At 38.1% G+C, this 23,173-nt stretch overlaps 1 protein-coding gene and 1 non-coding gene across 4 annotated transcripts in view; one reads left to right on the top strand and one right to left on the bottom strand.

Moving 5' to 3' along the window:
- LOC127679307 (killer cell lectin-like receptor 5) overlaps window positions 1-9,530 on the top strand; it is a 29,008-nt gene extending 19,478 nt beyond the window's left edge. Inside the window, exons 7-8 of one of the 3 annotated variants that reach the window (XM_052175072.1) lie at window positions 9,096-9,236; window positions 9,316-9,530. In XM_052175072.1, the coding sequence (XP_052031032.1) occupies window positions 9,096-9,216 (121 nt within the window). In that variant the 3' untranslated portion in view covers window positions 9,217-9,236; window positions 9,316-9,530. Of the gene's footprint in view, window positions 1-9,095; window positions 9,237-9,315 lie in introns of those variants that run through there. The other 2 variants (XM_052175075.1, XM_052175074.1) reach the window with 2 other exon arrangements.
- Window positions 9,531-11,826: 2,296 nt separating this feature from the next.
- On the bottom strand, window positions 11,827-11,935 carry LOC127679492 (U6 spliceosomal RNA). Its single transcript, XR_007976797.1, has one exon. It is a non-coding gene; the product is annotated as a U6 spliceosomal RNA (small nuclear RNA).
- Window positions 11,936-23,173: the final 11,238 nt, after the last annotated feature.

The following is a 23,173-nucleotide window of genomic DNA, read 5'->3' as shown; positions in this document are numbered from 1 at the left end:
TGCTTCTCAGCCTTTCAATATTCCTCAGTTGAAAATTCTTTGTTAAGCTCTGTACCCGATTTTTTAATAGGGTTGTTTGGTTCTCTGGAATCTAATGTCTTGAATTCTTTGCATATATTGGATATTAGCCCTCTGTTGAATGTAGGATTGGTAAAGATCTTTTTCCATTTTGTTGGTTGACATTTTATCTTTTTGATAGTTTCCTTTGCTTTACAGAAGGTTTGTTATTTTATGAGATCCCATTTGTCAATTCTTGATCTTAGAGCTTAAGTTATTTATGTTCTGTTCAGGAAATTTTCCCCTGTGCCCATGTGCTCTAGGTTCTTCCTCACTTACTTTTCTACTACTTTCAGTGATTCTGGTCTTATGTGGTGGTCCTCAATCCATTTGGCTTGAGCTTTGTACCAGGAGATAAGAATGGATCAATTTGCATTCTTCTACATGCTAATCATCAGTTCAACCAGCACCATTTCTTGAAAAGGCTATCTTTTTTCCACTGGAAAAAAGCTTCTTTGTCAAAGATCAAGTGACATAGGTCTGGGGGTTCATTTTTGAGTCTTCAATTATATTCCATTGATCTACCTGCCTGTCCCTGTACCAATACCATGCAGTTTTAAACACTATTGTTCTGTAGTACTTTTTGGGGTCCAGGATACTGATACCCCCAGAAGTTCTTTTATTGTTGAGAATAGTTTCAGCTATCCTGTTTTGTTTTTTGTTTTTTTTTGTTGTTGTTTTTTTTTTTTGTTTTTTGTTTTTTATTCCAGATGAATTTGAGAAAAGCTCTTTCTAACTCTATGAAAAATTGATTTGGAATTTTGGTGGGGATTGCATTGAATCTTTAGATTGCTTTTGGCATGATGACCATTTTTACTATGTTAATTCTACCTATCCATGAGCATGGGATCTCTTTATATCTTCTGAGTTTTTCTTCAATTTCTTTCTTCAGAGACTTGAAGGTATTGCCATATATAACTTTCATTGTTTGGTTAGAGTCACACCAAAATATTTTATATTGATTGTGACTATTGTGAAGGGTGTCTTTTCGATATTTTCTATCTTAGTCTGTTTATCCTTTGAGTACAGGAGGGATACTGATTTCTTTGAGTTGATTTTATATTGAGTCACTTTGCTGAAGTTCTTTATCAGCTGTAGGAGTTCTTTGGTGGTTTTTGAGGTCACTTAAGTATACTATCATATCATCTGCAAATAGTGATAGTTTGACTTCTTCCTTTTCAATTTTTATCCCTTTGACCTCCTTTGTTGTCCAATTGCTATACGTAGAACTTCAATTACTATATTGAATAGATATGGAGAGAAAGGGCAGCTTTGTCTATTCCCTGATTTTAGTGGGATTGCTTCAAGTCTCTCTCCATTTACTTTGATGTGGGCTACTGGTTTGCTGTATATTGGTTTTACTATGTCTAGGTATGGGCCCTGAGTTCCTGAACTTTCCAAGACTTTTAACCTGAAAGGGTGCTGTATTTCTTCAAATGATTTCTTGGCATCTAATGAAGTGATCATGTGGTTCTTTTAGTTGAGTTTGTTTATGTAGTGGATTACGTTGATGGATTTCCATATATTGAACCATCCCTGCATCCCTGGGATGAAGCCTGCTTGATCATGGTGAATGATCATTTTGATGTGTTCTTGGATTCAGTTAGCAAGAATTTTATTGAGTATTTTTGCGTCAGTATTCATAAGAAAAATTGGTCTAAAGTGCTCTTTCTTTGTTGGATCTTTGTGTGGTTTTGGTATTAGTGTAATTGTGGCTTCATAAAATTAGTTGGGTAGTGGTCCTTCTGTTTCTATTTTGTGGAATACTTTGAAAAATATTGATGTTAGGTTTCCTTTGATGGTCTGATAGAATTCTGCACTAAAACTATCTGGTTCTCTGTCTTTTCTTTTTTTTCTTTTTCTTTATTTCTTCTTCCTTCCTTCCTTCCTTCCTTCCTTCCTTCCTTCCTTCCTTCCTTCCTTCCTTCCTTTCTTTCTTTCTTTTCTTTTCTTTTCTTTTCTTTTCTTTTCTTTTGGTTGGGAGACTTTCAATGACTGCTTCTCTTTCTTTAGGTTTATTCTTTACAGTTTCCAGCAAATAGAGAGCCAGGGACAGGCAGGTGTTAACATTTAGAGTGAGATGCCAGCAGGAGAGAAGATGCCTGCTTTCAAGTTAAGAGAGTTTTGTGGATATTGACTATAATTCAGAACTCTTGCCTGATGATGGTGATGTTACTAAGGCCAGAGACGAAGTTTGAGTAAGGGTGCCTGTGGTCAGAATGTTCATGTGTCACCACAATCATTTTCTCCCATGTGAAGGCACAGAAACTTGCCCATATGTTACACTGCCGTGTTCTAATGAACCCAGTGAGCAACTGTGAACCTATCTTGTGTTCCTGTGCACAGGTCTAGGTGAGCATTACTATGAAAGTAAAGAAAAGAGCTCATGATGCAGCATATGTGTTTCATGTGTATCTGAGATTAGTTAGTATCTTTGGATCCTTTCCTCTCTGTGTACAACATACATCCTTTACTGGTTATACTCAAATGAAGTCTCATGGCTAGCTAATGTGTACACTCATTCCTACTGTATCTCCCCTTTCTAGTATGTTATTCATGGCCACCTTGGCTTCATTTAATCTTCCCTCTTATTTCTTACAGTAAATCAAAATGCCCTTTCTTTCTGGTTTAAATCCAAGGTTAAATAAAGGTAACCATTTGTTAAAGTTTTATTCCTTTTCCAATTTTTCTCCAAGTAGCTTGCTAGATATCTTTCTCTGCCTGGTATTTTTTGTCATAGATTTTTTGTTTTACTAGATAAGACTGTTTTAAATTGAATGTATTTCCCAAACATTCATTGAGCTCTTGATCTTTGTGGATTCATTATTTATTTTTTAAATGACCATTTCACGCAGATGTTCTTCTTGCCCTGCCAATTAGGAGAAAGACTAGCTGCCAGGCTATGCTGATCTTCTGATGTTTCAGCTCTGCTGAAGCCAAAGCCTGTATTGGAATGTGCTTATTAACTGTTCATAAGCTCATTGAGTAAGGTTTTATTTTACTTACTATTACATTAGGGCCTTATTCTATAGCCTAGTATGACTTGGTTAAAATCCTCCTAATTCAGCCTCCCTAATGGTGAAGTTAGAAGCTTGACTCACCTTTACTTGTGCCTTGTTTTTTTAGTTTATATTTTCTGAAGAATATGGTTGAGGCACTTAATCTACCATCTTGTAGAGCTTGCAGTTGAGCTGCATGACGGGAAGTCAGTAAATCATATTTCAGTGAAGTCACATTGTCTCTGGGGACAAGGGAGCAAGAACCACAGCAGCAGTCACAAACTCTCTTCAGTGACTGAATTCCAAACCTTTCTTTCCCTCTTGAACGAGGAGGTGTACAAGACCTTGTCTTGTGTGCCATATATTGTATTTTTCTTTTCTTCTCTTGTTTTTGTAAAGAGGATCAGAGGAAATCTACTTTAATATAAAATTATCCCTTAGAAATATGGGGAATCTAAGTTAAGATTCTCATGAAAATTTAACAGTGCAGAGTATATGAGGAGTTGAGTTGTGATTAAAAGAACATTTTATTTTTCATTTTTAATTCACTTATTTTTGTTTTGTGTACATGCATGTGCATGTGCATTTCACAACACAAGGGTAGCTAGAGGAAAATTAGGGAGTTATTTCTCTCCTACTTTGTGGGGTCTGATGTTCAACATACCGTGTTCAACATACATCTATGGCCCACCACCAGGGCCAACGTGAACTCAGGTTGTCAGGTTTGGTGGGCCATGTTACTGGTACAAAACCTTTTTTTCCCTGAGCTTAGAGGAAATTAACAGATTTATTCATTTACTTATGATTAACTCCATATTTTGTACATTTTTTGTTACTAAACCTTGTTTTAACAACCTTGGCCTAAATCAGTGTAAATTTTTAAATACCTGCTCATTATATATATATATATATAATAGTGATTGCACAGTAATGGAATCACTATATAAGGCATAGACAATGCATTTTTTTCAGTTTCACAGATATAATGATGACTATGGCAAAGCCCACACCTATGTCTGTGAAAAAAGAATAGAAAATTTCCTGATTCAGTGTGACAAATGAAGAAAAGAAAAAATTGAAATGTTTTGTCATCTTTGTTGATTTCCTGTGTTGATTTGTGACTACTTAATGACCAAATGTTTTAACCAGTTCATAGGCCACTGTACAAACATGGTGATGAGCTGGCAAGGGAAGAAACACTCTTCCGAAATCTGTCTTAATACAGCAGAAGACCTCTTTCTTCCTGCTACACAGAGCAGCTTTGTCTGTTAAATGGATGTCTTTGCTCCAAGCCCTGAGGTATCACTCTCTATTTCCCAAATAACACAGAAACAAATACATAATCCTGATAAATAGCACTCACTTTGTCATCACTAGGATCAATCTTTTCAAAATCCCACTTCTCTGACAGCACAATGAAGAAATAGGATGGAGTTGTGTGTTTCTATTTGTTAGTTGATTGTTTAACTTTTTTTACTTTTTGCACATAGGAGAATTTATGTCTTTAGAAGACATTTATTTTTGGTAAATAAATGTTTAGAATTGATGAATCGTTGCCTGACTGGTTCAGGAAACTCATACAAACTTCCATAATCTCCACATGTCCGCATTCACTCTCTATCTCTCTTGGATCCATTTGATGAAAGCTGAAATCTCATAGATATACTATGTGTGCACTACAGAGTGTGATTCTGTCTTAAGAAGCCTAATAATAATAACGATAATAAGCTGTCCAGAACAGAAATATATTCCCTGGCTAAGCAATTTCTTTTATAGCATCATACTAAACTTCAAGAAATTCAGGAGGGACCTAGTGATATGTTTTAAACCATAACCCATATTCATAATTGTCAGTTTTCTAGACCATGTCACTTTTGGTATTTCTTCAAAGTCAGGATCATGCAGTGCATTCACTTGTAATGTCCTTTAGTTTGGAAAATGACAATTAAATTGAAAAATTCAAGTCTTAACATTGGTGTCTGTATGTCAATGCACCCACTGGAGGTCATGAGATATATCAGTTTTAACAAATATGTCTGTATTTTCAAGCACCATTCTGCAAACAAGTTTTATGAGAACTTGACAGAAGTCACCTGAAAGGAGGGAATCTCAATTGAGAAAGGGCCTCAATAAGATATGGCTCTAAGCAAGCCTGTAGGGCATTTTCTTATTTAGTGACTGATATAGGATGGCCTAGCTTATTGTGGGTATCACACCTGGGATAGTATTGTTGGGTATGCTCAGAAAGTAGGATGAGAAAATTTTGTGGAGCAAGGCTATAGGCTGCACTTTCCATCTGATGTGCCTTCAAGCTCATGCACAGTTTGGTTCTTGCCCTGAATTTTTTCCATGATGGGCAATAATGAGGAGGTTTAAACAAATTCAATCCTTTCCTGCACCAAGTTGCTTTAGTCATTGTGTTTCATCACAGCAATAGAAACTATCAAATTAAAACACAGCCATTTTGTCACCTTCCAAAGTTCTTCTCTGCACCTTTAACCTGGCCCCAAGTAAGCAGGCATGTGCTCACTTATACTATATATAAATGAGGATGGCCCACTGCTGAGTGTCATATACTTTGCACAGACTTGTGATTGGCTCTGTACTTTCCTGCATCTTTCCCAATTGTTGTTGTTGTTATGATGTTTTTGCTAACTTGAGCTTTTTTCTCAGATCAGTGTTTCATTTTCCTTATTATGGAGCATTTTTGTATTGCACACATGTTTGACAACATTTCTCCAATAACATGTGAACATAAAGTACATTTCTAAACTTTGACAATTATGAAATTTTGACAAGTATATAAGCTGTCATCTCAACTTATGTGTAAGTCACTGAGAACACATGTTCTTTCTTTTTATTAATTATCTTTTGTGAACAGCTGGTGTCTTCTAGGAACCTATTTTTTGCCCATGTTTGACACGCATATCTCATGGCTGACAAATGTACTTAGTTTTTCTTTTTTTTTCTTTTTTTTCTTTTTTTCTAATGATATTGATCATTTTTTTTAATTTATTGATATATTTATTTACATTTCAAATGATTTCCCCTTTTCTGGACCCCCACTCCCCGAAAGTCCCATCAGTCCCCTTCCCTCCCCCTGTTTTCCCACCCAAACCTTCCCACTTCCCTGTTCTGATTTTGCTCTATACTGCTTCACTGAGTCTTTTCAGAACAAGGGGCCACTCCTCTGTTCTTCTTGTACCTCATTTGATGTGTGGATTATGTTTTGGGTATTCCAGTTTTCTAGGTTAATATCCACTTATTAGTGAGTGCATACCATGATTCGTCTTTTGAGTCTGGGTTACCTATGATGTTCTCCAGCTCCATCCATTTGCCTAAGAATTTCATGAATTCACTGTTTCTAATGGCTGAATAGTACTCCATTGTGTATATATACCACATTTTTTGCATCCATTCTTCTGTTGAGGGATACCTGGGTTCTTTCCAGCATCTGGCAATTATAAATAGGGCTGCTATGAACATAGTAGAACATGTATCCTTATTACATGCTGGGGAATCTTTTGGGTATATGCCCAGGAGTGGTATAGCAGGATTTTCTGGAAGTGAGGTGCCCAGTTTTTGGAGGAACCGCCAGACTGATTTCCAGAGTGGTTGTACCAATTTGCAACCCCACCAGCAGTGGAGGAGTGTTCCTCTTTCTCCACATCCTCTCCAAAACCTGTTGTCTCCTGAATTTTTAATCTTAGCCATTCTGACTGGTGTAAGGTGAAATCTCAGGGTTGTTTTGATTTGCATTTCCCTAATGAGTACTTGTTCTCTCTTTGCTCAACAAGCTATTTGGTTTAGTTTATCGCCCCTTTTAAAAAAAATATTCCTAAATTTGGTAAATTTGAATATTCCACTTCTCCTCATCCTAAGTCCAAAAATCAAAGTGTGTTTTATTTTGCTAAAGACTCATCCTTTTGAAGTTTAGGTCCCATGTGGTTTCAGTGGATTTAATTCTATTTCTATTCTTTGACAGAATCTCATTAAGGCTGACTAACCACAAACTCCTACATATTAAAGTTTAGCCTTGAACTGTTATGCCCCTGTCTTTGTCCTCTCAAAAGTGGTATGATGGATTGTGTCCCTTTATGCTTGGCAGGATTTATTATTGAGGATCTCCATTTTGAATGCATTATTTAGTCAGCTTCCTCTATTAGGGGAAAAAGTTAGCAATAGTGCTTCCCTAACTATCTGAGGTTTGTTCCAGCTCCTGCTAAGATCTCAAACTAAGGGCAAATCCCATTTCTGCTGATTTATACAAAAGGATCTTAATTAATTATCAATATAATTCCCTTTTTACTTCTTGTTTTGTTATGTGGCCCAGGTGGCCCAAAATGCATAGTCCTTCTGTTTTGATGGTAATTTGTTCTGTGTTCAAATTTACTGTTTTATTTAGCTACACTTATTTTTAACAAAAGGGTCGTTGTGCCCTCTATTATAACATCGTGCTGAAATCAGAATTCTTTTGTGTACAGGGAATTCAGTAGATTACCATGTTTCTGTGAAGACCCTTTAGCTATGAGGTGGGCAGGAAGAAAGGAAACAATATGAAACAGTAATAATAAGCCCTCATCTGTGACTATATTTCAAATCTCTCCTTTCTCCTTAAAACACAAACATATAAGACCTTGTTCTGTGTGCCACACACATCTGTTTTACTATTGTCCTAGCATCTTCACTGACAAAATATAAATGTAACAGTAGGTTGAGGCAAAATAATTCTTCAGAAATGTTAAAATTCAGATTTACCTGCTGATCAAAAATTTGTCAGTGTGAAATGAGATATAGAGTTTTGGTGTGTTCAGGAGACCATTTCTTTTTAATGAGCCAAGGGAAAACATTTTGATGACAAACTTTAGATAAACAGCTCTATTGTCTTGTATACTTTGGCCAATAGAATTTTTTTATTTTTTAGATAGATTATTTACAGTTCAAATGTTGTCCCCTTTCCTGGTCCCCACCCCCTCCAAATCCCATATCCCATCTCCCCTCCTCCTGTTTCCCAATCAACCCACTCTGACTTCCCTATCCTGGTATTCCCCTACACTGTTGCATGGAGCCTTCCCAGGACCAAGGGCCTTTCTCCCTTTGATGTCCAACAAGGCCATCCTCTGCTGCCTATGCTTCTGGACCCATGGGTACTCTTTGGTTGATGGTTTAGTCCCTGGGAGCTCTGGGGGTACTGTGTTCCTCATATCAGTGTTCCTCCTATGGTGCTACAAACACCTTCAGCTCCTTTTGGTCCTTTCTCTAGCTCCTCCATTGGGGAACCTGTGCTCAGCTCAATGACTAGATGAGAGTATCCCCTTCTATATTTGTTATGTGCCAGCAGAGACTCTCAGGTGACAGCAATATCAGGTTTATGTCAGCAAACACTTGTGGGAATCCACAATATTTTCTGGTCTTTTCCTCAGACTCTGCTTCAGACTTTGTCTCTGTAGTTCCTTCTGTGGATATTTTGTTCCCCCTTCTAAGAAGAAACAGAGTATCCATACTTTGTTACTCTTTCTTCTTGAGCTTCATTTCATCTGTGAATTGTGTCTTGGGTATTCCAAACTTCTGGGCTAATATCCAATTATCATGAGTGCATATCATGTGTTTTCTTCTGTGATTGGGTTACCTTACTCAGGATGATATTTTCCAGTTCTACCCATTTGCCTAAGGATTCCATACATTCATTGTTTTTAATAGCTGAGTAGTATTCCATTGTGTAAATATATCACAATTTCTGTATCCATTCCTCTGTTGAGGGACATTTGGGTTCTTTCCAGCTTCTGGCTATTATAAATAATGCTGCTATGAACACAGTGGAACATGTGTCCTTATTATAGGATGGAGAATCCTTTGGGTATATGCCCAGGAGTAGTATAGCAGGTTCCTCCAGTAGTATTATGCCCAGTTTTCTAAGGAACTGCCAAACTGATTTCCAGAGTGTTTGTACTAGCTTGTAATCATGCATTATTTCAGTGAATGTTCAAAATTAAACAGTTGCCTACTCTTGTTTTTCTTCTTCAATGCCTTGAAAATCAGGAAAGTCAATTTCAAGCCTGGAGGATGTGGATTTTTATCTAAAGCAAGACTAGAAAATACTAAGTGTGAAAATTCCTACCCTTGTATTTGTGGAAAGAGACTGGATAAATTCCCTTGTTAACTCTCCACCAAGAGTAAAAGGTAAAAATGAAATATGTTGATACTTAATTGTTGTCTATAATAATTTGTGAGTCCTAGAAAACATGTATTTTGATTACAGAACATAGTCTGCTGTGCAAACAGAAAGATCAGGCTGCAAACGCATTGGGAATGTTCTCTGACCTGATAGAGGAGAGGCCATCTTACTTTCTGATGGAGACAGGACACTGGTGATGTCCTCTGGTGCATGGACAAACTTTACCCCAACTCTCAAGGATTCTGTTCTTTCTGCTTTGTTGTACTCCTATAAAACTAAATAAAGAACCCTAATAAATAGCCTGAGTTTCCATTATTGACAGGATAAATTGTCTTAATTGAAAGCACAATTAAGAGATGAAAGCCATTGCAGGCTTTGATTTCTCAAGTTAGTTGATTACTATTTTGTTTCATTTTGATTTTTCATTCATGTAGAAGTTTTTCTCATTGTTATAAACTTTTCATTTGTCCATAAAATGCAATATGAAGTTTTATGTACAGTTGCAAGAATAGTTCAAGGAAATGCAGAATATCTTTTACCCAAGATACCAGTTTTCTTATCTACCCACTTTAATCCATGTATGATAAGTTGAGGCCTTATATAAAGGTGGTAATACTTGAAGTTTGCTAAATGTAATGGTTTAGACTGTAATACTGGCCATTAGGAAGCCAAGACATGATTAATCAAAAATAAATATAGCAGGAGCCAATGTCATAGAACCAAACAATTCAATGAAATTGAGGCACACATATTCTCTATATTTTCCAAGAACTACACTTTGTATTATACAACTGTACCCCAATGATCAAACTCTGGACAGTTAGTATCGATACAGTAACTTGTTCTAATCTAGGATCTATGTACATATCCATTGACTGGATAATGCCACTCTAGGTGTTTCCTCCATGTCCAGGTTCAGGTGCATTCAGAGATGGTGTCATTTTAATATCCTTTTGTCCTGAATGTTTTTTTCCTGGGGTGCTGGTTTTTGTTTGTTTGGCTTGTTTTTGTTCGTCTTTGTTTCTTTGATCTGAGACAGTTTTTCTCAGTGTTACCCTAACTGTTCTGGAAGTTTCTCTGTAGGACAGATAGTCAGGAACTCAGATTCATTTGTCTCTGGCCCCTGAGGACAAAACAGCAACCAACAGATTGGGAAACGATCTTTAGCCATCCTACATCTGATAGGGGAATAGTATCCAATATATACACAGAACTCAAGAATCTGGACTCCAGAGAATCAAATAACTCCATTAAAAATGCGGTACAGAGCTAAACAGAGAATTATCAACAGCGGAAACTCAAATGCGTGTGAACCACCTAAAATGTTCAATATCTTTAATTATCAGTAAAATTCAAATCAAAACAACCCTGAGATTCCACCTCACACCAGTAAGAATGGCTAAGATGAAAAAGTCAGGTGACAACAGATGCTGGCAAGCATGTCAAGAGAAAGGGGAACACCTCCATTGCTGGTGGGATTGCAGGCTGTTACAACCACTCTAGAAATCAGTTTGGTGGTTCCTCAGAAAATTAGAAATAATACATCCTGAGGACCCAGCTATACCACCCATGGGCATATACCCAGAAGATGCTCCAACATGTAATAAGGACACATGTTCCACTATGTTCATAGCAGCCTTATTTTTAATAGCCAGAAGCTCGAAGAAACCAGATGTCCTTCAACAGAGAAATGGATACAGAAAATGTGGTACCTTTACACATTAGAGTACTGCTCAACTACTAAAAACAATAAATTCATGAAATTCTTAGGCAAATGGATGGAACTAGAAAGTGTCATCCTGAGTGAGGCAATTCAATCAGAAAGAGCACATAGGGTATTTACTCACTGATAAGTGGATATTAGCCCAAAAACTCAGAATAAACAAGATACAACTCACAAACAACATGAAGCTCAAGAAGAAGAAGGTGTGGGTGCTTTAAGTTTTTCTGAGAAAGGGAAGAAAATACTCATATGAGCAATTGTAGAGATAAAGTGAAGTGTAGAGCAGAGTCTGAGGGAAAGGCAGAGCAGAGTCTGAGGGAAAGGCCATCCAGAGACTCTCCTACATGGGGATTCATCTTATAGGCAGTACCAAACTGTGACACTATTGTTGATGCCAAAAAATGTTTTCTGAAAGGAGATTGAAATGGTTGTCTCCTGAGAGGCCCTGCCAGAGCTTCACAAATACAGAGGCAGATGTTAGCAGACAACCATTGGACTGAGGGAGGGGTCCCTAAAAGAGGGTTAGAGAAAGGACTGAAGGAGTTGAAGGGGTTTGGAACCTCATAGGAAGAACAGTGATATCAACCAACCAAACCCCAGAGCTCCCAAGATCTATGGCATCAGCCAAGGTGTACACATGGCTACAGCTGCATTTGTAGCAGAGATGGCCTTATCAGGCATCAATGGGAGGAGAGGTCCTGGGTCCTATGAAGGCTCCATAAATGCCCCTGAGTAGGGAAATTGCAGGAGGGTATGTGGGAGTAGGTTGGGTGGAAGAACATTCTCATAGAATCTGGGGGAGGGAAGATGGGTTAGTGGTTTTCTGGGAGGGGGAGAAACCAGGAAAGGGAATAATATTTGAAATGTAAATAAAGAATGTATTAAAAACCTGGGAAAAATAGACCCACCTTGTGAAGGGGCCATACTAATCTTTCCTTTATTATTCCAAATTTATGTATGTATTGCTGAAGCTGGTAAAACCTCTTTAGAAATCAACCTAGAAGTTCCTCAGCAAGGAAACAGTTTTACCTGAAGACCCAGCTATACTCCTACTGGGTATATACCCAAAACATATTCCAACATATAACGAGGACACATGCTTCACTATGTATATAGAAGCCTTATTTGTAATAGCCAGAAACTGGAAATAAACCAGATGTCTGTCAAGAGAAAAATGGATAGAGAAAATGTGGAACATTTACACCATGGAGTACTACTCACCTCTCAAAAACAATGACTTCATGAAGTTCACAGGCAAATGGATGGAGTTAGAAAATATCATCCTGAATGAGGTAACCCAGACAAAAAAAGAACACACAAGGTGTGTACTCCCTGATAAGTGGATATTAGCCCCAAACTCAAAATATGCACAATACAACCCACAAACCATATGGAATTTAAGAAGAAGGAAGACCAAACGTAGATGTTTCAATCCTACATAAAAAGCAAAACAAAATAATCACGGGAGGTAGAGGGACGGTGAAAGAGAGGGAGGAGGGAGAGGGGTAGGAGAGGAGTACAGAGGGTAAAGAAGTTGAGTTAAAATGTGTAGCATTACCTAAACGATGCTCCACTACAGCACAAGGAAACCTGCTCAACTATTTTCATAGTGGCTTTATTGGTAATAGCAAAAAAATGAGAGAACTTAGATGCCCCTGACCCAAAGAATGGATAAAGAAAACAATGGAACACTATTAAAGCCATTAAAAACAAAAGTACCATAAATCTTTCAGGGAAATGAATGGAGCTATAAAATATCATCCCAAGTGAGGAAACCGTGATGTAGAAAGAGACAATGCTATGTACTGACCTGTAAGTGGACATTAGCCATAAACTACAGGATAACCATGCTGCAATCTAAAGATTCAAAGAAACTAAGTAGCATAGAGGACTCAAGTCAAGATGCTTATATCTCACTTGTAAGGGGAAATAAAATATGCATCATAGGTAGAAGAATAAAGTGAACTAGGTGGGAGAGTGGGTGAAGAGGGGAATAGGGATGGCGATCCAGTGTGGTGCTGGTGTACAGTTAGGCCCTGAGAGAGAAAGAGAAGAGAGAGAGAGAGAGAGAGAGAGAGAGAGAGAGAGAGAGAGAGAGAGAGAGAGAGAGAGAGAGAGAGAGAGAGAGAGAGAGAGGAAAGGGGGAATAGGAGGGCATCTCTGAGACCTGGAATGTGGGAAGCTCCTGGTGTTTATGGGGTTTACCATTGTTGAGACTCATGGCAGCTAGGGATATGGAGACTGAAGTGGCTGCCTCCTGCAGCCTAGTGGGACTTCCAGGGGAAGGTAATGGACACCAACCTATCCATAATAGTTTTGTCTCAAATTTTGTCCAGCTTACATGATACCCTTGAGTTAAGATGGAGCAGAGATAGTAGGAATTGCCAACCGATGACTGCCCCAACGTTAGTAAGACACAAACTCTGATAAGATTAATGATACTCTCCTGTGTATTCAGACTGTGGCCTAGCATACATATCTTCTGAGAATCTTCATTCAGCAGCTGATAGAAATAGATGTCGTGGTCCCACAGTCAAATATTCGACAAGGCTCAGAGAGTCTTGTGGACGAGAGGGGAATAGAACAGAGGGAGACTGAGAAGTCAAGGACAGCACAGGAATTCATTCAGAGACAACGGACCTGGACATATGGGGCTCACAGAGACTGAGACACCAACCAAAGATCATGCAAGGGCTGGACCTTGGACCGCTACACATTTTTAACAGATTTACAACATGTTTTCACATAGGTCCCATAAGAATCAGAGAGGAGGTTGCCTCTCTGTTGCTTATCCTGGATCCCCTTCCCAAAGGTGGACTGCCTCATCTGGCTTTAGTGGGGGAGGACGGGTGTGCTGTAATTAGAGGTGCCAGGTCAGGTTATGTTTTTTTTTTAATGAATTTTTTTTCATTTTAAAATTTAACTTGTATAGGATATTTAATTTCTTTACATTTCAAATGCTATTTCATTCCTAGTTTCCCCTTTGCAAACCACCTATCCTCTACCCTATCCCCCCATCCCCTGCTTCTATGAAGTTGCTCCCCTATACACACTGAGTCCTGTCTCACCACTCTTTCATTCCCTGATGGTGGGGGGATAGAACTTTCTCAGGACCAAGGGATTCCCTTGCCATCACTGCCATATAAGGCCATCTGCTACTACATATGCATGTGGAGCCATGGTTCCCTCCATGTATACTCTTTGGTTGTTGTTTTAATCCTTCAGAGCTCTGGAGGATATGGTTGGTTGATATGGCTGTTCTTCCTAAGGGGCTTCAAATCCATTCAGCTCCTTCAGGCCTTCCCATAACTTCTCTACTGCAGTCCCAGTGCTCAGGCCCATATTTGCCTGTGAGCATCAGCATTTGTACTGGACAGATTCTGGCAGAGCCTCTCAGGAGACAGTTATACTAGACTCCTGTCATCAGCAATAATGTCTGAGTTTGGTGTCTGTGTTTGGGACGGATCCCCAGGTGGGAAAGTCTCTAGATGGCCTTTCCTTCAGTCTCTGCATTGCTCTTTGTCCCTGTATTTCTTTTAACACAGGAACAATTCTGTGTTAAAATACTTGAGATGGGTGGATGCCCCCATCCCTCAGTCAGAGGCCATGCCTAACCCCTCCATATGGTCTCTACAAGTTCTCTCTCACTTTTGCTGGGTAGTTCAGCAAAGGTCATACCTGTTGGGTCCTGGAAGCACATTGTTTTCATAGCATATGGGAATTTTTGGTGGCTACCCTCCAGTTCCACATCTACCACTGCTATATACCTCTGTTCAATTTTCTGACCTTCTGTACATCTCCCTAGACGCCTACCACACCTGGTCTACCTTCCTCTCTTCCTCCTCCCTCCTCTCTCATTCCCAAGTTTCTCACTCCTATTATTATTATGTTCTTACCTATGGAGGTTTTCTCCTTCTCAGTGTAAATGCAGAAGAGTTAATGAGGGGAGGGGAATGTGAGGGTGTGAGTGGGAGAGGAGGACAGAGTAGTGAATAAATAAATTATTGAGAAAAGAAAGAAAGGAAAGGAAGAAATGAAATATAATTAAACCTGAGCCATGGATCAAGTCAGAAAAAGAGTTCCTCTGTGATTTCTGTTTTGAGCCTCCAACAAAATTCTTATTCCATATTGCTTTAAAGTTCAGAAATGACAGGTGAAATGACATAATTCCTTCCCTCCTAAGTTTGTTTGCATCAGTGTCCAGAATGAGACAGAGAATCACTGGGGAGTGTCCTTAACTGTGATTCACTCTATGGGGATATGGAACCAGAAGACACCCAATGCCAGTTCTATTTAAACTAGTAACCCTACGACAGCATATATACAAATTTTCACCTGAGGAATATCGAATGGCTGAGAAGCACCTAAAGAAATGTTCAACATCCTTAGTCCTCAGGGAAATGCAAATCAAAACAACTCTGAGATTTCACCTCACATCAGTCAAAATGGCTAAGATCAAAAACTCAGGAGAAAACAAGTACTGGAGAGGATGTGGAGAAAGAGGAACACTCTTCCACTGCTTGTGGGGTTGCAAGCTGGTACTACCACTGTGGAAGTCAGTCTGGCAGTTCCTCAGAAAACTGGGAATGATAATCCAGAGGATCATGCTATACCACTCTTGGGCATATACCCAGAGGATACTTCAGCATGTAATAAGGATACAAGCTTCACTATGTTCATAGCAGCCCTATTTATAATAGCCAGAAGCTGGAAAGAAGCCAGTTGTCCCTCACCAGAGGAATGGATACAGAAAATATGGTATATATACACAATGGAGTATTATTCAGCCATTAGAAACAATGAATTCATGAAATTCTTAGACAGATGGATGGAACTGGAGAACATCATCCTAAGTGAGGTAACCCAGTCTCAAAAGGACACACATGGTATGCACTCACGGATAAATGGATATTAGCCTTGAAGCTCAGAATACCCAAGACACAATGCACATATCAAATGATGCCCAAGAAGAAGGAAGAAATGGCACCAGGTCCTGGAAAGGCTCAGTGCAGCAGTGTCAGGGAATACCAGGACAGGGAAGTGGGAAGGGGTGGATTGGGAAACAGGGGGAGGGAAGAGGGCTTATGGGACTTTCGGGGAGGGGAGATCCAGGAAAGGGAAAATCACTTGAAATGTAAATAAAGAATATATTGAATAAAAAAAACATTAGTTCTGCACATGCTATAGGTTAACAGCAGCTGAATTACAAGGCACAGTGGAAGACCCATTTATTTGCTTGGACCTCCTGACTGGTTTCTCAAACCTTGGGGTAGTTCCACAGTCTATCTTTCACTCATATTGTGTGTGTGTGTGTGTGTGTGTGTGTGTGTGTGTTTGTGTGTGTGTCTGTGTGTGTGCATGTGTACATGTGTGTGCATTTATGTATGTTTTTATTGTTTGTTTTTTCACAAAAATGAATTTAGTAGACAAATCAAGAAAACAATAATTTCTACACATTTTTTACTTCGCTTTTACTACCTGGTCATGTGTGATCAGTATTTCCTGTTCCATGCTGTACTTTGGTCAAAGAAATGAAACTGGAGTGTCAATCAATTCCATTCCATCTGAAATCACTGTATCTTTCTATGCTAATTGTGCTTCTTAATAGTTTACAGCTTTCTATAAATTCAGAGCTCAGTTTTACAGAGCTTAGAGTAAGCTTATGTTGTTCAGACTTACAGTTATGACCATTGCCCTATGTCGGTCCAAACAAATAAACAACAACAACAACAATAAAAATACCCACTCTGTGTTCAGTATCAATTCACTACCTTTCACTTTCTTTAAGCATACTGATAGGCCCCACATTTCCTACTAATGTTATGGTCACAGTAATGAACAAACTGCTCTGACTTACTTGCTCACATCTATGCATGATGTTAGAGTAGGCAACCTATATGCTGAGAATGAAGAGAAGTGTGCCCTCTGCATGTGCCTAACCTTCATGATAAGGATGGCACTCTTTATGCAGTGATAAGGATTCACCAAGTTTTCAGGACTCAGTATTTCCATGGGCAGTGTGACATGGAACCTCACAGATTTCTAGAGCAGCAATGGCTCTGTGCTGCAGATGTGCCATTTTATCATGTAAACTTCCTATCCTGCTCTTCTAAATAGCTGCACTCTTTGAAATGGTCAGGTAGGAAATCTAACATGTTTTCTGTTTTAGTGAATCTTGGGGAGGTAAAAGGCTAAGTAAAAAATTTTCTTGTAAACTATGAGATTCTGTCTAGATTCCAAAATAGTTTCTCTAAACTTAGGAAGTAGTTTACACCCTTGATGACTACATGAAAACACAGGCTTGAATAGTCAGTACTTCTCTCAGATTTACATGCTAAGAAGAGATTGAGGTGTTGTACTGGAAATCATAATGTTTAATATGAATGCAACTTACAATCTATTTGCCAGCTTAGGAATAAAAAATTCATTTGCAACTGGGTGTGTTGATTTATACCTATTATTCCATCATTTGGGAGACAGACTAAGGCAATCTCTGTGATTTTTAAGACAACCAGGTGTCTATACTGAGTTCCAGGCCAGCCAATGCTAAATAGTGAAACCCCATCTCAGATACAACAAAACAAAAAGCTATTTGTGTATCTTATTAAACCTTTACAACAACCTTGTAAAGATATAGCTCTTCTGATTTTTTGTGGTCAAGGAATCTGTGAATGATGGGACTTACATAAAGTCACAAGAGCCTGGGGTGGTTTTTCTACTCCCCTTTCCTAGATTCCTGATTTGTGGGAAGCTAAAACTCAGGCCCTTGTAAGTGCTCATTGTTTCCATACATTGTGCATGCATTAATAATGTATGTGAGCCATAGGTCCAGTATTAGTTATACAGTGTCCTTACATAAGTCAGCTGACTTATTCAACGTTTTCCTGTGGAAAGCTGAGACAACACAAGTATTTACCTGCATTGGAACACTGTGAACACATTCTTGAACATTGCTGCTCATCAGCCTCTTTCCATGTTCTCATCAACCTTCACTTTCCATGTTCTCTCTCTCTCTCTCTCTCTCTCTCTCTCTCTCTCTCTCTCTCTGTGTGTGTGTGTGTGTGTGTGTGTGTAGGAGGTATTCATCCAGGGAAATTAGGTAGAGAAAAATAAGACTTGCTAGAGGTATTAAGGAAGCATCTACATTGTACCTTTGAAACTTTTCTTATACTGTTAAGATGATTTATTATCTGTCAACTGTTTCAAGGGATCTCGGGTATATGATAATTCAGAATGAGTGGTGACTCAGATATTTGGGTTCAAGAACCAAAAATTGGCTTTTTAAAAAATGTCTCAGTGTATAAAAACACTGGATAAATAAGCCTGAAGACATCCCAAATTTTATTCATGGAATCCTTGGTAGAATAGAAGAACAAACTCCCTGAAGTTGTCCTCTGACTACCATGTACACCACATGGCATATATGCAATCAAACTCTCTCTCTCCCTCAAATACTCACACACTCACTCACTCTCTCTCTCCCTCCCCATCCTTCTCTTTCTCAAGCACACACACACACACACACACACACACACACACACACACACACACACACAGATAGAGAGAGAGAGAGGGGGGGGGGGGAAGAAAACTAGGCACCAGCAGTGTCAGTGCATCTTCACTTCCTTTTCTTTTCTCAAGCCACCTGCCATTTCTCAGTGCTCAGTTCATCTCTGTCACTTTATTTGAAGAACAATTTAAATTGTTTTCATAAAACACAAGTCAGCAAGTCTACAGACTTTTGTTGAAAAGTCTACAATCAAATAAAAGTACAGTTTAATGAGAGACTTGAATATATTCTGAAAAGGGTGAGTCATGAGAACAAACTATGTAAGTCAAATAGTGTTTTACATCCTCTCTTTATTCTATTATTATTATTATTATTATTATTATTGCTGGTTTTTACTATCATTGTCATTTATATTATTCTTATTGTTATTATCATCATTATGTTGTATGAGGTCAAGCCTTTGTACATGTCAAGAATGCCCCTACCCTGAACTGTACTCTCAATTACAGTGATGTATCTAAAGTACTCTGCATGTGCAGCCTTCCTAGAATGTTCAGCCTCACTTGCAGTATCTATAGCAAGAGATTTGAATGTAGGCCTGGCCATGCAAAAAACAGCTTTCACCTTAATAAAATATAGTATATTCTGGAAACATTGAGAGTGATCATGGCTCTGTGTTCCAATGTCAAAGTCATTGCTTGAAGTTTTGTGTTTTAAAAAATCATAAATTTAGGGAATTCCAGTAAACATTAGTAGGTACATCACAGGGGTTGTTACAACAGGATGGGCAAATCTTTTCTATGGGTCATTAGAAGACATTCTTAGCATTCAGGTTGGTAAACTTAGTGGTCTTCTATGTTCATAGCTTTCTTGAAATTTTTATCTATTAGTTACTGGATCTTAGTCCTGACACAGGTTACTTAGAAGGCTAGAGCTAGCCATGGTAAAGATAATTACTCCCAGATCCACACCATTACAATGTCCCCACTTTGCTGTTGTTTAAATCATTCTTTGCTGAAACAGTGTCTTTCCAGGAATTCTCCTCAAAAATCCATGGTTAGAATTCATAAAAGAAAAATCACTCCAGCTCATCTCGAAAAATTCAATTGTGAATATTTTCATGTCAACTGATAGACTGTAAGTTAACTTGGTGTCATGTAATAATCTATACTTGAATTCCTTAAATGTATTTCTCCCTGAATCCTATGACTTTATGCATAGAATGTCTTTCTTAGTGTGTTCTAAAGTATATCCCACATATTAATTAAACTAAGAACAACAAAAGACTATAAAACAACTGGAATGTTCAGCAGTGGAGGATCAGCTAATCAATTTATGCTGTATATGTGATTAATAAATATATATGATTTTAAAAACATTGAGATCTAGATATATAAAATGAAGAAATGCTCATTATCTATTCAGAAAAATGGTCTCAGAAAAATGGAGTACATTGGTGTAGTGATATACAGCTATAATTCTAAGAAAGAGAAGAATGAAGCCAGGGGACTTGTGAGTATGTTGTCAACCTATGCCACATATTAAGATACAACAACTTTCTCATACAACAACAACCACACACAAATCAAAATAAAACACCAAAACAAAACAAAACCAAGGTCTGAGACTTTAGCTCAAGATTTTCTGAGCATGTTCATTTTCTTAGATTCAATATCCCAGCAACATGAAAACATGAGCAGTAAACCACTCTATATAGAATGACACCAAGACACAATGGGATTTACATTAGCTGAAATAACCTCCAAAATGGAGAGAGAACCTGTAGAGACCACATTCAGAAGCTATGTATGGTGCCCTGTTGAGGGATGGGGCCACCAAACCATTTCAAATTTTTTAACATAGAATTGCTCCTGTCAAAAGAAAATGCAAGGACAAAGAGGGGAGCAGAGACTTAAGGAAAGGACATCAAGAGACTACCCTATCTAGGCAGAGATCCATCCCATATGCAGCTACCAAACCCAGACACTGTTTCTGATGCCAAGGAGTGCTTGCTGACAGGAGCGTGGTATGATTGTCTGCTGAGAGGCTCTGCAAGAGCCTGACCAATACATATGTTGATGCTTGCAGACAGTCTTCATAGTGATCATGAAGAACCCAGTGGGGGCATCAGGGGAAGGCCTGAAGGAGGTAAAATGATTTGCAGCTTCATAGGAAGAACAAAGATGTCAACCAACCAGATCCCCAGAGCCCCCAAGGACTTAACCACCAGCCAAAGTAGGAGGGACCTATGATTCCAGCTGCTTTTGTACCAGAGGATTGCCTTATCTGGCATCAATGTGATGGGAGGCTAGGTCCTGTGGAGACTCAATGTCCAAATGTAGGGGAATGTTTGGCAGTGAGTCAGGAGTGACTGGGTGGGTGGGTGGGGAGCTCACTCCTAGAAATAAGAGGTTTGGGAAGGGGAAATGAAGAAGGGGGAAAACATTTGAAATGAAAATAAATAAAATAACCAATAATAGAATAAAATAAAGTTAAAATAAATGGAAGAATAAAAAGGAAAACTTTACCAGTGGAAATGCAAGTGCTTTAAGGCATTCCTAGTACATAAGTAGTTGTAATTATCATAATTCAAAATCAAGTAGTAATTTAAAACATAGTAAAAAAAGAGAAAATTTCCAACAACTTATTACAAAACTGAAGCCAAGGAACTTAAGTTCCTCATTTTTCTAATTGTTTTGCTGAGGACACTGGTTTTGTTCTCACTGCAGGAGAGTTATCTTCTTATACTTCCAGGATCAATTATGGACATGTCTTTTGCAGCATCTGGCACAATACTTTACTTCTTTCTTTTGCTTTCCAAGTCAGATTTCTTTAAGCAGTTTCCTCTTTTTGCTTTGGTCAAGTGGAGGAGCAGAAAACAATGAGGTTGCATGTCACTCTGAGGAAATTTAATTCTGTCTTTCTTCTTAAGACTCTTACAGGATACAGACCAGGAAAGCCAATCTGTCCTCCACAATTGGGGGCTCAATTACATTCATCAGAATGTCTTCAGAATAAAGACATAGGTAACATACCTTTTATTGCTTTTATTGTTTTTCTATCAAATGATCAAATATACTATAGAGAATTTCAGATGCTGTAACATGAGAGCTGGATTGATGTGGAAGCCCAGTTGTTGGTGTTAGATCAGGTTAACTCTGTTACCATGTGAAAATTGTTTTTCTTCACTGTTTATTTTCTTTCAGAATATGTTGTGACTTAAGGTAGAGGGATCTAAGGCATTCATAACTGTTTAACTTCATCGTATGCTTATATATTATACATCTGAAAGATGTCATAGTAGAAGCCAGATAAGATAGAACAGTGTGAAAGGGTAATTTCTCTAACACCAACTTGAATGTGGGGTCAGAGAACTGACATTGTAAAGTTGTCTGCTGGACACATGCACCTTGACTTGGCCTGCACCACCCCAAGAGCAAGAAGAAAAAAATAACAATTTGCCAAAGCATTCTGTACTGGAAGCATTCCTTTTTGGTCAAGAAATAAGGCAAAGCATAAATCATGTCAGGAAATTTCATGAATAAAAAAAACTATAGAAGAATGCTATTACATGCCCAGCTTGTTGTCCATATTATCTGCTAGTTTCCCTCTCTGGTATTAATGTCAGAGCAAATTCAGTTACAAATACTTACTGTTTACTAATACATTGATATCTACTATCAGATTGTATCCTTCATGAGCATTATTAGATCTTGTATGGTGCAGAGTTACAAAATTTATTTTAATATATCTTCCTCTTGCAATATCATATATAAGTATATTATTTGTGACATGATTATGTACATGGAATGATTTGAGATTAAAACTTCATATTGTATCCCCTATGCCTCGCTATGATGCTCCTATACTGCACCAGGCAATGTCTCCTTTCCACTTTCCTGGTCACTGCTGTTACTAAAGGGTGTAAATAATTTCTGAAGACTTTGAGCCAGAAACCTCAGATGAGAGAGAATATTCAATATTGTCTTTCTGGGTGTTGATTATTCCACTCAGTAGGAGCTTTTATGGTTGAATCCATTTATCAGGTCTAACCATGGAGAGGAATGTGTAGACTATGGCTGGATGGAGAGGTTGGACATCTCAGCTGATTGAGGTTTCAACCCAAAAGATATTTAAGAGTCTTAGATCATATGCAGTTTTCACCTTCAAATATTCTTTTGAAGATAGTATCTGGGAAATTCTAAGAGTCATGTATAAATACAAAGACTGAAAGAACATTTAATATTCACGTGTTTATCAAAACGTGTAAATAATTTTAAAGCAACAGTTTTATTTATTCCCAAAGCCTGAACTGTTTGTTATTTGAATAGATTGTTTACAAGTTTCTTAATGATATTCATTCTATTTTTACCTAGCCTTTGTACATGCTGAATATTTTACACAGATTGTGTCAATATCATAATAACTTATAGGTAAATTTTTGTTTCTTTCCATATTAACTAAAAATAATTGCTTTGACTATTAGAAATATAAAGTACATTAATAGAAATCTGCACTGGGTTCTCCCCTGTAGGAAATTGTGGTAACTCCATATCAGTTTGTTTGGATCATTAAGTGACTGAGTCAGACCCCACCCTTTCCCTTTCTCAACCCTCTGTATCATTAGATACAGGTACCTTTCTAAAGGTGGACATTTTAACTTTTACTTTAGTAATCTCTTGTTGACATATTTTAATGGAGAACACACT

Source organism: Apodemus sylvaticus, chromosome 2 (assembly GCF_947179515.1).
Source record: "Apodemus sylvaticus chromosome 2, mApoSyl1.1, whole genome shotgun sequence".
Classification (NCBI taxonomy): domain Eukaryota; kingdom Metazoa; phylum Chordata; class Mammalia; order Rodentia; family Muridae; genus Apodemus; species Apodemus sylvaticus.
This window is presented reverse-complemented; position numbering and strand designations above follow the sequence as displayed.